This window comes from Cololabis saira, chromosome 9, assembly GCF_033807715.1.
Source record: "Cololabis saira isolate AMF1-May2022 chromosome 9, fColSai1.1, whole genome shotgun sequence".
NCBI lineage: Eukaryota > Metazoa > Chordata > Actinopteri > Beloniformes > Belonidae > Cololabis > Cololabis saira.
The window spans coordinates 32,651,009-32,667,666 of NC_084595.1; the positions used below are offsets into that span (position 1 = coordinate 32,651,009).

The 16,658-nt window shown below is 38.5% G+C and overlaps 1 protein-coding gene across 6 annotated transcripts in view; it reads left to right on the forward strand.

Annotated features, from left to right (window-relative positions):
* The window catches only part of trim36 (tripartite motif containing 36), a 40,466-nt gene that overhangs the window by 16,419 nt on the left and 7,389 nt on the right, over nt 1–16,658 (forward strand). For 2 of the 6 annotated variants that reach the window (XM_061729298.1, XM_061729300.1), the window contains exons 2-9: nt 319–553; nt 5,239–5,268; nt 7,730–8,076; nt 8,911–9,057; nt 10,554–10,649; nt 12,516–12,653; nt 12,771–12,886; nt 13,906–14,027. In XM_061729298.1, the coding sequence (XP_061585282.1) occupies nt 319–553; nt 5,239–5,268; nt 7,730–8,076; nt 8,911–9,057; nt 10,554–10,649; nt 12,516–12,653; nt 12,771–12,886; nt 13,906–14,027 (1,231 nt within the window). Of the gene's footprint in view, nt 1–318; nt 566–5,238; nt 5,269–6,619; nt 6,793–7,729; nt 8,077–8,910; nt 9,058–10,553; nt 10,650–12,515; nt 12,654–12,770; nt 12,887–13,905; nt 14,028–16,658 lie in introns of those variants that run through there. The other 4 variants (XM_061729299.1, XM_061729302.1, XM_061729301.1 and 1 more) reach the window with 3 other exon arrangements.

Below are 16,658 nucleotides of genomic sequence, written 5' to 3' on the forward strand. Positions count from 1 at the left end.
TATAAATGTTTTAATTAGTGTTAAAACACAAACTAATGAGTTAGTGTATGTTACTTTTTCCTCTATTTTTAGCCAGGACTAATCCTCTCTTATGTAATGCAATCAGAAACAATGTTAAGGACCTGGTGGTTGGCTGTTGTTGGCACTGTCTAGTGTTTATTCTCATTTCATGTTAATTTAAATGTAAGGAATTGTATTAAAACACACACACACACACACACACACACACACACACACACACACACACACACACACACACACACACAGCAGCTTGTATGAGCAGGGGGTGACCCTGTGTGATCATGTCTCCACCAACAGGTCCCTATCAAGAACATTGAGAGGGAGCTGATCTGCCCGATCTGTAAGGAGCTCTTCACCCATCCCCTGATCCTGCCCTGCCAGCACAGCGTATGCCACAAGTGTGTCAGGGAGCTGCTGATGTTGAACCACGAGGACTCCTTCGATGCTGGTTCTGAGTGCTCCCTCCCCGGCAGCCCCAGGTCCAGGGTGCCCTCCCCCTCCATGGAGAGGCTGGACAGGCTTGTGCGATCAGGTGGGTCTCGGGGTAAGAAACCGAAATAATACATTTCCCCTGTAGATGGATTGGATTCTTTGTTTAAGAAAGGGTTCTTTTTTGGGGGGGGGGGTTATTGTAAGGATGTAGATTTTGCATTCCTACCAGCAGTAAAAGCTTCTGTATTTAAGCATTAGCAGGAGCTGTTTAAGATATTGTGGATTAGCCTGATTATAAGTTATGTGAGCCGATGAAAGCTTATAGTCAGGCTACAGGAAATGCTATTATCAAATTCAGCTTTAATGTTTTTTAATGGCCTTTTAAAGATTTTAATTTTATCAGTTGTAAGCTTCCTGCTGTCTGCCTCTTTATTTTTTTTTCTTCACTTTTTAGTTCCACAGTCAGATCATTTGCTGCTTCATCAGGTATGGATGCTGGCTGCTGTTTGGCTGTATACATTTGGAGAAGGTTCTTAAAATTGAAAGTCACAAAAAAAAAAAAACTGAAGGATATTTACAGAGAAACAAAGGTCATCTCACTGGAAATGATTTCATGAACCAATAAGCAAATCGTTAGTCAATGCAAATGAATGGATTAGAGTGACTAAGCTGAAGAGCAGGGCAGTAAATGTGCCAAGTACTGTGAAATATATGGTTTTATTGTGGTGCAGACACTCCTTCTCCCTCTCATGTCCTGGATAAACAAGAACAAACACGAAGAGATCTAAAAAAGTATCACTCAGGTGTAACACCAAGTCATCACTTCTTCTAATCCTTTCTTTCACAGACATCATCACAAAAGTTGCAGCCAAAAAGAAAATACTGACAAGAGCTCTGAAGCCCTAATTTTTTTTTTCTCTGTCTGCGTTTAATGGCCCTGGGGAATCGTTCTTTTTACTTTCAGTCATGCAAGGATTCGTGTGTTTTATTTTAAATTACTTTTGGAACAGGATGAGCTATCATTTTAATGCTACCTTTAATCTGATTCACAACTTATGCTATGTACACACAATGACACTCGGTTTATCTATAAGCTTCTTTAAGGTATTTTAAACTCTTAAAACCAAGCTGAGCTGGAGGGTGGCAAAGCGGGGCTTTAGGTGAGGACACGTGTAGCTAGATTCATTTTTTTCACACAGTTTGTGGTCTCGGCTGAAAGAACTGCTGTGCAGGAGCCAGACTTGGACAAGTCGATGTCTATACTTTGAAAATGGCACAATGGGGACAAAAACTGCCTTTTCTGCCCCCCTGAAAGCTCAGGGCTTCAATTTATTTCTGCAAGGATGCTGTCTCAATTTTTACTTTTGACCATCCTTGTTTACAATGCCAGTGCTGTTTCTGGCTTCCACTCTAACCACTAACTACAACTTCTAAACAAGGACATCTTCCAGTTTACATTTGTTTAAACGTTGCAAAATCACATGTGAAGTTTGCAAAGCAGCGTGCACACATTTATTGCAAAACCTGTATGTTATAATCGGTGTATATTTCAATTAATCTACATGCACAAGGTTAGTTAATGTCCTGGAAATTACAGACAATAGACAGAGTTGCAATCCATTTTTATTTTTGGAACTGAATATATATCCCATATATTAATGGCCTAAAAAATGAGAAAGAAGCAAAAATATTTCATACTTTAAATTGACTTTTTTGAATGTTCATTAATGCGGGATGATACACAAAAGTTGGAGGAAATGCAGGCAGCTAGTTGTTTTGCTTTAAATGTTCTTAATGTTAATGTCATTTTTTTCTTTTTTTTTTATAAATCAGTGGCTCTTATGAAACTCAGTGAGATTTTATATTACCTGGTATTCATTCACTAAGATACCACATTGAGACTCTAAACCGGAAGGCCAGGCCCATAAAATCCCTGGAGTACAGTAAGGTGAAAAGTTTTGTTGTTGTACCTATGGTAGCTTTGGTTTAAAGCCACTGAGTCTGAGGTCTCAGAGCCTCCCTCCTCCAAACATCAGCTTCTTTAGCCTGAATGAGTTCATTCTTCACCAGCAGGACTTCATCTGTTAATGCAGGAAAGGTTCAAATCCTGCTTGTTAAGTAAACAAGTCTCACGCCTTGCTGATGGGGGAAGTTGTTCCAGCATATTTTCAATATTACTTCTTGATGCAGTGTTAAAAGCACATGTGATATATGGCTTATTTAGTAATGTGGACTATGTATCCACCTTGTAGAATGCCACCTGGGACTAGTCTGTGAAATTGTTTTAAAATTAATTTAACCTACACATTATGAATCAGATTCTTGATGTGTTAACCATTTTCCAGAAAATTTGAAGTAAATTAGCAGATTAACTCCCACACAAAGCGAACCCATAATTTCTTTGGCGTCCCTTACAGGGAGGTTGGATCACCGGTAGCCATAGTGACACAACGTCTCTGTGGGGAATGAATGGGGGATTAGATGAAGGGAGAGAAAGAAAAGACTTAAGGCTATATTTATCAACATGCAGCTTGGACCAGCTTTTCTGTCCTGGGAAAGAACGTGGTTACTTAAACTTCATCACTATTGTTTCTGTCATTGTTTTGTTTCAGCTGCTCAAATGATGTCTGATGCCCCCCAAAAAAAACAATTTAACAGCCAACTCTTGATTTTTAAAGTTTAAGGTCTTTTAACAAATACTTTGACTTTTTGGTGCGATATGCTCTAAATTTTCTTGTAAATGGTTGAATGAGACTCACCATTCTGTCAAAACTAAAGTAAACACGGCTACAGCTGGGTAGTTGTTAGTTGGTTTAGCATAAAGACCAGACCATCAGCCTCCTTGGTTACTGTTGCTGCATTTGTCATGCTTTATGGTCGGCACGCTATGAAGTTCATGCAAGGGAGAGTCATTCTGATGAGATTATAAATCTGAGTATTAGCCAAGACTGATCACTTTACTTAAAATATTGTCTTTCAAGAATGCATTTTAAATAAATACATCCAGGAATTGAACCTAAAGTGCAACAACAAATAGGTGAAATGTGATCTAGTAACACAGCCTTTTGTTTCAGAGAAGTATCCAGTTTGCACTACAATTGGCGCTAGCATCGTAAGTTTACCTTTGATATATATGGAGCTACCGAGTACCAAACTCAGTTATAACATTTAAGTCTATGTTGCTAGAAGTATCATATCTTTATAACTTCAGATCTACTGCCCGATGGCTAATGGTAGATCTGAAGTCATCTGTGATATCAGCTGTTCTTGCTTTGTAGCACGAGGTGTGAAGTTCTGTACTGCAGTCAGAGCCGCCTGGGAGATTTGCGAGGCCCTGTGCGAAATGGCTGGGGGGGCGTGAGCGAGTGCGCGCAAAATTTTTGGGTTTTTCGGGTCTGATCGGGTGTCTATATGCGCAATTTTAACTCTCCAATTAGCAAAATACTGGATACCTTCCCCTGCCTCATCATCATCTGGGCTTGCCTGGACGTGGGGCCCCACGGCTGCTCGAGACCCGGTCGGATCGGTGATTTTTGTAACAAATTTATCAAACGAGTCTTTCAGAGAGGCATTAAACTCTTCCATTTTCTTTAGTTTTTTCTTTTTTCATCCCCTGATGGAAATTTCCTGAATCTGTCTTGTTCTCTCAACATTGTGTGACAGTTTGTTCCAACTCCACCCGTCTGGATCAGAGCACCTTGTGTCTGCGCTTGGTCTGACGCAGTTGTATTGAACAGACACGCGCACCATTGCACATACATTAATTGATATGCACAGACTAGTACACATTTAAGTCTGTAATGGAATGTGACTGTTGATATTTATAAGGGAAAAAACGAAAAAAAAACAAAAAAAAAAATTTGAAAAAAAAAAACAAACAAAAAAAAAACGGCCCATAGCGCGAGGCCCCGTGCGGCCGCACGGTTCGCACACCCCTTGCGGCGGCCCTGACTGCAGTACATCTTGAAGTCTTGCCTTTCCAAATTAAAAGTACATTAAACTCTTACCCTGCAGTGCAGGAACACTGTTGATCCTGGATGTTGTCATCTGTGATCACGACGACCATTAGATGAGGCTTTTCCCAGTTGCACTGTTGGAGGTCTACCTCCACTTAAACCTAATTATCAACTTTATTTATTTTAATTTTCTGTACAGATCCTTACATGGTGTATTGAAGTCCTACTTGAATGCTCCTTGACAAAATGTGATGCTTTTATGTCCAAAGTTAGTCTAAAACATATTGTCCAAGTCAACAACAGTAACTAAAGCCTGAAACTCTGTTAATGGAAATGCACCTTATTGCTGAGGACATGACGGGTAAGAATGTTGGAGAAAACATTAGTGGACAGCTTGAAAATTGACATTGAATTGTCAGAAATCTGGCATTCAAAAGATGTATTTGATCTACCGGTATACATGAAAGCATCGAGGATGAGGAGTACTACAACCTAATTTTTAATCTAATTATTGCAATGCAAGGGAGCATATTTCTCAAAAAGCCAAAGTATTGTATAGTGTTAGTTTTTAAAGCTGTTGAGTGCAGAGCATATATAACAATAGATAAATCAAGTTATTTCTGCGTCAATTACTGTTCACCTCCTTCATATTTTTTGATTCCAAGATTAACATTTTTTTTTAAATTAACCTCACGTTTTCTTTTGCACATTTACGTTGGCTCTGTTTTCTCCATTGTCATGATGTCAAAGAGCGCATTCACACTTCACTTTATGAATGGTTTCATTTTTCTTGTTGGTCTCATCTCACCTCTCTGTTCATTGCTTGCAGCCACAGTGCGAAGGTCGTTTGGAAGTCGAGGTAGACGCGGGCTCCGTGTTTTGAGTAGCTGTAGTAGTGAGTACAGTGTCACTAGAACCCCTGTGAACCCCTAGTTTGGTTCTACCTTTTCTCTACATGGTCTCCCTCTGCCCTCCTAACACCGACATACATACTCGCTCTACAGGGCAGAAATAGTTGCATTTGCAGCAAAAGATTCAAATAAGAAAAAAAAAAAAAAAGGTTTTAATAGTTCAAATTCAAAGACCCTTAAAAATGTCCACTTAGCGTAAGTATTACATTTAGTTTCCAGTTTTGTATCAACAGGTTGCTGTGTTTTCTTTTTTTAATTTAATTTTAGAACGTAGATACCCTACTATAGGGCCAAAATTGGTGAGAAAGGTATGAAGAGGTTTCCAAGGAGTTGAATTGAGACAGGAATGTGTGTGTGTGTTCACACTACCGAAGCTTGACCTTCATTTTGTAAATGATGGAGGCAAGTAAAGCAGTTTTATTGAGATGAAGTGAGAATGTGTTTCTCAGTTAAACGGAAACACAAGAGTGCCTGCGGTACGTTTGGGCTTGTCGTGATTCTTATCCATGTCTTCCAGGTTGTTCTTCAGGCTTCATTAGATAAGCAGTCCGTGTATGAAAAACATTTATGTTTTTAATAAAAAAACTTCTATTGTTATTTTGGTCATGATTTAAGAAGAATCAAACTGCCGGCAGAGTAAAATAAGACTGAATGTTGGCTGAGCCCTTCAGTTTTGGCTCACTGCAAAGTGGACATCTTTAAGAACTAGTGTCTTTCTCTTCCATCTTGAAGTATCGAGGATCTTTCATGAGCTGTCGTCAAAAGGAATCTTGAACAAAAAGCAAATAGATGAAAGTGTGATTGAATCTATATTTATTTTTAACAGAATGTATTGAAATAAAATTCAGATTCAATAGTTGAGTCTTAAATCTTTTGGGTTTAACTCTTCTGCAGGCATATCCTGCTTGCACCCCTTTGTTCTGTCCTGACCAGACAGCCTGAGTCACTCACGTTTTTGCAGGGTTGAAAAATGACCCTTGCTATCATTTATTTGAATGAGGATTTCTCTCATGATTCCATCCAACACGTCCAAATATAGGTCACCTTCATCTGCATCATCACACTGTTTTTGTTGTAGCACAGCACCAGGAAACTGAACTAATCTCTTATCAGATTAATTCAGAATAGTATGACATTTTTATGCCTAGTCCATGTCTCGGTTCAGTTTATTGTTGGACTGATGACAAAACTTACCACCAATCTTTTTCTGCACTGTTGTGGTCTTCACTTCTGCTCACCTTACATGGCATGCACATGGCTACACATGTGACTTGTTTGCTGTTTCTGCCACTGCTTTTCTTTGCGCTTCCTTTTTGTTTATTGGCAAAAGTACCATTTGAAGTAGTCTCCCTGTGTTGACTTTCCTGAGGAGTGTTTGATTTAATTTTCAGGTCCTCGGAAACGAAGTGGAAATACTGGCTTACAAACTGAGATAAATCCAGCACTCCTTGCTTCCCCTGTTCCTCAAAAACGTGAAACAATATTTTGATTTTTGCGTGTACTGACTTTAATTTGCTGGCTTTACGTGTGGTAATGGTGTCTTGCGGACCCTGCTTGTGTCTGTGATGTGACCTTGTGCACTCATTCCTTTGTTTCCACCTTGTGTTAAGGTGTTGCTGTCCTGTTATAATGCTGTTGCATCCATAACAAGATCAGCATTGTGAGAGTCTCTTGAAAACAGTGTTGCTTCAAGAGCAGTTTGTGTTGGTGCATTGAACTGGACATTGATAATGAAGTTCATTTGCTTGACTCTTTCTTTTCCCAATAAATTCACTCCCACATTGTATTTCAGTTATTTTGGAAAAATGCTTTGTTTTTTCACTTCTTTTTTTTCCCCTACTCATTCATTTTAGGAAAACCAAATTATTTCCCATGTCCAGGTCATTGTTTGCGCTTGGTCTTTAATTTCTGTTTTATAAATGTTGAAATGTTCCAAGGATGCTGATTATCCTGTACCTTGTCACTCCTCGTTGCTGACCCAGTTCTCCTGGATAGTTTCTCCTCCTGGGCTTTAAAAAAGAAAAAGGTTTTCTTTGTTAAATCCTCTGACAACTGCTCCATACATACGCTGTGCTGGTGTTTTGCTGCATACTTCCCTGCCACTATGGAGCAGTTGTCATTGGTGAAATAAAGCACAAAGGGAAACTTGCAGAGGCCCCGTTTGTGATGGCTGCTTGAATCCATCTTGAATTGATGTCATGGTTGGCAAGTCGAAGCTGATAAAGTGACTTTGTTCAATATCTGAACTCCAATTTGACTCTATTTTTTTGAAACTATGCCATTGCTGAAACTGCCCCTCCTTTTTTAAGTTACATTTGCAAATGGGGCCTTTTTTGGGAAGACTGAGAACTGGGTGGCCTAAGGTTGTGAGTTTATATTTCTCATTTTTGCCTGTATGCTCTCCTGCAGGTTCAATCTCATCCCCAGGCTGGCGCAGAGGGTCAGTGACTCCCCGGGTCACCACCATCCCATGCCCGGGCTGCCAGCATGACATTGACCTGGGCGAGCGTGGCATCAGCATGCTGTTCCGAAACTTCACCCTGGAGAGTATTGTGGAGCGCTACCGACAGGCTGCCCGCGCGGCTATCGCAATCATGTGCAACACCTGTAAACCTCCACATCAGCAGGAGGCTACCAAGAGCTGCATGGACTGCAAGGCGAGCTACTGTAATGAGTGTTTCAAGCTGCACCACCCCTGGGGTACGCCCAAAGCCCAGCATGAGTACGTCGGCCCCACCACAAACTTCAGGCCCAAGGTGAGCCCGAGAAGTGTGTTTGTGATTTTATTTTTCTTTGTCATTCCCTTAAGAATCAAACTACCATTTGTTTAGATGGGTTTGAATTTTGATTAGTTGCTATCCCGTTCAAAAATTTTATCTGAATCTTTAGTTTTAGGTCAGAAGAGATGATTGTCCTTGAACTTAGCCCACTGATTTAGTGTAGGATTTTTTTTTTCTTCTTATACCAATTTTTTTCTTTTTCTTCTTTGATTCTGTGGGTAGTCAGGTGTCAGAAATGTACCAAATATGTTACACCAGGGAAATCGGGTTTAAAAGTATAAATAAAACAAGGGTAATCGAAAATGAAGGGAACACAAACATCGGCTTTTGTAGTGTAGTTATGAATCCATCAGTTTGGCTCAATCTTTGAATCTTCAGAAATCACATCAGATATCACATCTGCCTGACTTAAATGCTTCTGGGTGTTTTAGCTTTTTCAACACATCTGTGTACTCTTTCCAATTCCTTGTTCATCAGGCAGCTCTGTGTCATTATTTGTAACTTGTAAAGGATATCTTGGCATTTGAAAAAGTGCTCATTTGACCTTATTTTTTTAAGACTAATCAGGAAATGGCTCCCAGAACTGTCTGGTTCTCTTCAATTCAGGTTCCCATTTCACTTCTGCTAATCTTCACCCCATGTTCAAATGTGCTGTGAAATGTTGCATCTGAATATGTACATGCATTCCTTGGTCTAATTTTAAGTATTACTTGATGCAGCGTATGTAACTATATAGGGTGCAGCAGTTGTGCCTCCAGAAAAGTTTCTCCTCAGGGGACAATAAAGCATGTGCTCTCGTACATATTTCAGGTGCTCATGTGTCCGGAGCATGAGATGGAGAAGGTGAACATGTACTGTGAGGTCTGCAAACGACCAGTGTGTCACTTGTGCAAGCTGGGAGGGTCCCATGCCAACCATAAAGTGACCACAATGAGCAGTGCCTACAAGATCCTCAAGGTAATGGACTCTTGACAGCTTGACTCTTTTGAGATAAGATAAGTTGGGTGGGTATCAGCTGAATAAACTGAACTTTGATTTTTATCTCGGGTGGCTGAGTAAATCAGAGTAAAACAAAATACTGCTCACGATAACGAGGATTAATCTGAGCCTGAATACAATAGCGCTGTTAACAGTGGTGTCCAGTTGTCGTGGCAAAGACAAGCAGCTTTGAATTATTGACATTTTATACACGAATATTAACTACTGTACAATAAGGTGCACTTAAAATAGTTAATTCTCAAAAAATCGGCAGTGCGCCCTATAATCAGGTGCACCTTTTATGCATGAATGATGTTGTGCTTACTGACCTCAAACCAGTTTTATGTGGTACACTGCACTAAAAAATCTGACATAGAAACAAAAAAGAAATGGTGAGTTCCTGGTGTCAGCCAAAGCTCAGGTATCAGGAAGGGGGACCAAACATCTCCAGTTCATAGATTCAAGGTTGCTGTTACACCACCCACTTCTAAGGTGGAGCATGATGTGAAGTTCAGTGCTATTTAAAATGAGGAAGCTGGATAATTGCATCTGTGTCTGTGATGTCAGAGTACCATGAAAACCTAAAATGACTTGATGAAAACCTAAAGGGACAAGTTTAAAAAAAAAAATGTTTGTTTATTTGGCTGGTATTTTTGAGTTCATATGGCTGTGGATCTCTTTTCTCGTGCAATATTAATGCCTGCCCTGTACTTGAGCGTTCATGCTCAAGACTGTTGTCATTTTGGAAACTAAAACCTGTTGGTGTGTAGACATCGGATTTATTCCACTCTGTCTCAGTAGGCTTGAAAGGTGTGTTTTTGTTTAGCTTGTATAGAGATAAAACTGCTTAGACGTTGTAGTTTTTTGGTTGCTATGACACACTGCACTGAACCTTGAATAGAAAATATGTGTAATGAAATATATTGAATAGTAATTTAATCTTGCTGATGAACTTTGTCCAGCCTTAAGGGTTTGATACTAGGTGGTTGAACAAGTCGAGGCAGGATCTGTGAAATGCAATCCTCTTGTTTATACAAACATCTCAATGTTTAATATTTGATGAACTCAGTTGTTCCTCTTAGTTCTTTATGTGTGCATTGTGATTTCAAATTGGAGGGTGTATCCGATTTCCTGAGCAGTGCCAGAAACATTTTTTTATTTTTTTTTTCCCAGCCAGAAAATGGTTTGAGTTTCTGTTGCACGTGTACCTTTTCACCCATCAAGACCTACTGATGGCTGTAGTTGTGAAAGGAAAGTATTGATTGGACCCATGTTAGAACGGCTGATGAGGGTACACAACTAAAACTATATGAATCCTACTTTTGACTTTGCACATTTTTAAGTAATATTTACATTATATGCAGTGTTTACAGTACCTTGAAGTACTATAGGGCCATATTCGTCCTGTTTACATTTCAGTTTGAGGCATATGCAGCTCCGTGTAATTGCTTCTGACTGATCTTTTCTCTTTTCAGGAGAAGCTGGCCAAGAGTATCCATTACCTCATCAGTAAAGAGGACCAGGTCAGGACTCAGATTACTGAGCTTGATCTTCTCATCAGTCAGACTGAGGTGAGCTGAGTCATGCTGCTGCAACTGCAACATCCTTGCAAACCTCAATCTGTTGCAGTTATATTTAAGACTCACATTGATGTGGGTTTTTATTAATCAAATTTATATAATGCCAGTTACAATATATTGCAAGTTGTATATATTCATATGGACAAGAAAAGTTCAGGCAATTCAAGTCAACATTATAATTGTAATGCCAATTGACAAAGTGGATGAGCTCAAGAGACCAAATTAAATCCCTTCGAGTCAATCCCCCGTTCTGAACATTCATGGGTCTTCAGCCCACAATAGAGAAACACAAAAAAGAGTCCTCCACCAGAATTAAATATAATTGCATTTCAAAAATACTTAAAGACATGCATGTTTTTTCCACAGTAGAAAGTCAGGCAATAATTACATTAAGGAAATCTGCCAGGATCCAAATCATGACGGACGGTGGTCGAGTTGACGTCCAGGCATGCAAAGCAACATGAATAGATTGATTCAATAGAGGTTTTCATGTTCTTCCTGAAGTCCATTTTAAAAGTTCTCAAAAAAATATATTTACAATTCAATTAAAACTGCTTTTATATGAATAACTCTGTACACCCTATTAGGGCTGGGCGATATATCGAGATTTTAATATATCGATATATTTTCAAACGCGATATGGTACGAGACGATATCGTTTATCGATTATTAAAAAAAAAAAAAAAAAAAATTATGATTTTGATATAGCTTATTTTGTGACAAATTGACTTGAATGTTTTATTTGAGATTTGCACAAATGTTTTGTTATTTGCACAACTGTCAACCTCTGGAAAAGTCTGCCTGTTACTGTCTACATTGTATTAATTGCACAGTGTATTTTAATTTAATTGTTATGCAGGAAAGGGATATTTGTTTTATTTTATTCAAGAAGCATTTTTATTCTATATATGCAGGCAGTTTATTTTTATTTCATTTGTTTTATATATTTTGATATTGTGCAGACCTCTGTTGATAAAGGAACCTGTGTGACATTTGGCACGAGGCATTAACTGACTTTTTTTAAGGGTTTGCCTCAGAAGAAAATTAAGCTAACAGAGATGCTATGCTATAATGCTTTATGGCACAGAAAAAATATCGATATATATCGAGCATCGCCATTCGGCTAGAAAATATCGAGATATGACTTTTGGTCCATATCGCCCAGCCCTACACCCTATCATTTCCTCTTTGATATTTTAATCCTTCTATTGTCTTTTAACCACATTTTTAACATTTGTGTGTAAAGTGTCTTTGCGCTCCTATAAATAAAATGTATTATTATAATTACCAGGTTTCAAAAAGGCCCTCTCTGGAAGTAAATGAGAACATCTTAAACTTTCCTCACCCTGTGTGGAAGACATTTAGTTATCGGTTATCACCTTTGAATGTTGTGAAACTGATGGCAACAATAGTTCTCTCACGCTCTCGCTCTCACACTCGCTTGCTCTCTCTCTAATTCCTGAACATGAGTCTGCTGTAAGACTAAACAATATAATCCTTCTTGAAACCAGCCCTACTAACTAGAAAGACAACTACCCATTATGTGTATGAAAACGGAAGATCACTATACAAATGTTATGCAAACTACACAGACAAGGATTTACGTACCTCTTCACACATCTGTTTTATCACATAAAAGCTTGTTCCTGTTTTCACTTTGACGTTTGACCTGAATGGAAAGTGGCTTCAATGCCTTTTTTTTTTTAGTGTTATGGAAGTCTTTTGGGAAGCTCAGTAGTTTCTATTTGAACACGATGTGTGAACTGTAGATATGATGATAATCTTTTCCTGTTCTTCCTCTGATTACATATACTTGGTGTATTGAACTGACTTTGAAGAAATTCTTGTCTTTTAAAGGAAAACGGACAGCTCGCGGAGCGTCGTGCCAATGAGCACTTTGAGCGTCTGTTTGAGACTCTGCAAGAAAGAAAATCTGAAATGCTAAGGTCCATTGAACAGTCTCGTAACCGGCGTCTGGACCACCTGAAAGGCCAGGTAGAAACTTTTTTTTATTTTTTCTATTTCTGTCTAAAACCTACAACATAAGTTAAAACTGTAAAACTCATATTACTTGTACTTTCCAGTCTGAATTGAGACTTTGCAATTTCCCAGGTGGAGGAGTATCAGGGTATGCTGGAGAACAGTGGTCTAGTGGGATATGCCCAGGAGGTGCTGAAAGAGACTGACCAGTCCTGCTTTGTTCAAACTGCAAAGCAGCTACATGTCAGGTACACACATGGGCAAAATTGATTAAATTGCTTATATTCCTCAATAGATAATTTATTCAGACTGCTTTAGTTACTTCTATCGAAATGTAAGACTTTTCAGAAGTATATTTCGTAAGTTTGTGTTCAGTGAATTCTAAACATAAAGTCAAAGTTCAGTAATATGTTGTTACATAAAAAAACTGTGTGGCTATGACAGTATAAATCTACACAAGACATGTTGGGATTTTAAAGTAAAAAAAAAAAGGCCTACAATGTAAAGGTTCTTTTAATTTAAACAAAACTGATCATCTATATAGTTTAAATCTCAAGGTTGATGATCCTGATATCGGTCAGCATCTAAAAGTAATGATTTGATTATGCATTACATTTGGACATGCCTTTTGTTGATCAGTGAATCAGCACAGATCCTTTTGTTATGAATATGTCAACCTTTTTTTAAATTTGCTAACATGGCTGGATAGCATTGTACTCGAGATTTTTATAAAGAGTTCTTTAACCTGACAATCTGGTCATTTATTTTGTCGCTTGGATGATTTATTTACTTAAATTGTATCAGTTGAATTTTTAACGTTTTTATTTATTTTTTTTGCGGTATTGAGTGCATTAATGTGGCTTGTGTTGGGGTGACTGGAGTGTGTCGTGAACAACCACGTGCACAGAGATGATCAAACTCAAGGGCAGTTAAGAAAAGACTCAAGTGTTCAGTTGGTGCTAAACGTTAGTATCTTCAGCTCTAAGCGGACTAGCGATCAGCATTAGCAGCTTTAGGTAATCTGAGAAACATTTTCCCACGACAGAATTGATTCTGTTACATGTTCAGGTTTTGTCTTTTCAAAGACTTTGCTTTGTTTTTAAATTCCTATTTCAGTTATTAATGTGATTTTAAGTATAATTCCAAGTAACAAAATGGAAACTAAGACTAATCCAAATGAATAAATCGGGACATTTCTTTACTGAATATTTGCCCTGTTTTAGACAATTTGTTGCAAATGTATGTTCTCTGGGTTCTGCCTCTTTAGGATTCAGAGAGCTACAGAGTCTCTGAAGACCTTCCACCCTGCAGGTGACCCCTGTTTTGACGAGTTTGTGCTGGACACGTCCAGAGAAGAGACCCTACTTAAAGAGATGTGCTTCGGCGGAGGTAAATCCAGTTTACTTGTATGACAGAACTTGTTTTTGACTTCATGCTTCAAGTTATTTATTTAACAGTTCTTGGAGGGTGTGAACCCCAAATATCCCCAATATGATAATCTGTACCGGTCCGGACCAGCACGGTTTTATGCAGTGTATTTCTTGCATTTATGCCACTCTTAAAAACATCTGTTAGATGAATTTTCTGAGCAAGGTATGACTATGCATCTTACCCTTTAAGGAAAGTGTTGTGGCATTTTCATCTTAATATGAACAAAGGGCTTCTTAATCACAATGTCCTCCATATGATGAGGAATGTTTATCATGATGATCCCCCCTGTTAATACGTCATACCTTGTTCATCATCACCTGACCTTTCACGTGCACAGACTGATGAATTATAGCGTGTTAAGAAAAGTTAGAAGTAATTTGTAGACGACTAAATTGGACAACTAAGCGCACACTGGCAATGGATTTTACTGCTCTCTGAAGTGCTGTTCTAGTCTGCTGATCTACAAAGGTTGCGTAAGGCTTCCTCATTATTGGACCATGATGAGGAAGCTGAAGAGGACAAGTTGTAACCGAGTACATTCAAGCAAAACAAATGCCTTTGTTTCATTGTTCACTGTGTGAAGTTATGTTGCCTGTTAGATGAACCACATTTTTATACTGTAAAGACTAAACAATATGTTACTGCATGTTTATGACTGCTCAGTCTTTAAAGACAATTGCAAAGTAAAAGCAAATAAGTAGACTCCCTATAATCAAAAGGTCTAAATTTTATATGTTGGTGACTAGAAGAGAGGGTAGTATTGAACACTTATTTCAGATGGTGACGGGAAGCTGTGACTCTTTATACAATAATGGATGGAGACGGTTGTTAAGGGGATTGTGGCCATCCTGACAACTGAGAGCAGCTCTTTGTTTTATGGCACAGGTCAGTGCCATTAAAGGCTTTACTACCAAGGGCTGTTCCCCCCCAGACGCAAATGTAGGAAAAACAATTAATTGGGGATTACATTTTATTGACATCGCAAGCAAAACATAAGTGTGTGGCACTGGTCCATTATCCCTCAAGTTCAGTTAAACAGACGGCTTTTATTACTACACTGGAGAATAGCCCTGGTTAGTTTGTTTATAATGAGCTGCGTGAGACTGATCAGAGTATGTGGCTCTGTCTAGATTAGATTGACAAAATAATGAGAAATGGGCCACGTTATTCTGTTCTCAACAAACGCCGGATGCAAAGTCTAAGGAGTTGGTTCAGCAGCCTTCTGGGAAAGTGCTGTATGCAGGACTTACATGGCAGTCATTGATTCTGCTTTTTAATGGCCTGCAGGAGTTAGTGATGTCAGCTGTGGGGAGGAAAAGATGCAGAGGAAGCCTTTTATACTTCAGCATTTCAGCTCAAGTCTTGTCAGATGATGATGCAGCAGTAAACAGCCCATAATGGTCTCTCTGAATAAGAACCCCTTAAGTAGAAATGGTGCATTGATTTTGCTTTATTTAAATTTTTGTTTTAAGATAAAAAGTATCTTTAAAATCTTTGAGCTAACTTGCATGTTTATCTCATGCTGTAAAGACCCTTTTTTCCCCTTGTATGTTAAGTGTTAATCCTTCTGTATGAGACTCCCTGTGTTGGATTTTGCTCAATGCACATAGCGCATCTGTGTTTTGTAATGTCATCTCCTCTTGAATAGCCATATGTTATGTTGTGCCACATTACCTCAGCTACCACTCTTCTGTGTCTCTCTGTTCTGCTTCTCACAGCCTGTGAAAGACTCTTTTGTCAAGTGTAAATGCGCGTTTCTGTTAGCTAGTTTCTCAAAAGTTCAGTGTGAACAGAGCCTTTCTTGACAGTTTCCACTTAAGTCAAAGTTTTAACATGACAAACATCCTCTTAATGACCTCAAATGTTGGAAGTCTAGTTTCCACCCCAAACTCACTGGCAAACATGTAAAATTTTTCCATTTGAAAAATGAAAACAAAATTCTTGCAGTGTGCCATTTATATTGAAGAAAATATTGTTTCATAAAGCTTGTTAACATTTTGCACAATAGAGGGCTTACTTTTTTGATCTTTCTTGGGGGTGGGGTTACAAGTCTCCTGACCCCCTCTGTCAGATTAGTCGAGTGACTTTTGAGGCTCAAATAGCTCAGATGTATTTGTCACTGAGGTAAATCTGTCTGCAGAGGTAAGGAACTTTTTAAAAGAGTACAAAAAGAAAATGGTGTGGTGCAACTGCAGGATGGGGAAATAAAACAAACTTAGATGGTAAACTACATACAGTATTTACAGAAATGTGATTCTGTAACCTCTTAAGCTCCATTATGCAAAGGATTTTTGTCCTAATCCTTATAAGTCTAATTTTTAACATGCTTACTTTCATTGCCTTAAACCTAAATTAAGTCTCTGTGCAACACTTCACATGATAAACTCATTTTATTTTCATGTGAAACCTAATGATTAAATGTCAGCAAATGATAGAAAGCTGATTTTTGTTCATTTAAGTTTTTTTTTACATTAGCTGTCCTGTCACATTATCCACCTGTTTACTCATGATTGGTTTGTGATGGACCATGTTGCAAGACTTTCCATCTCTGATTTCCATGTTTTGTTTTTTTAAGTCTGTCTTTTTGCC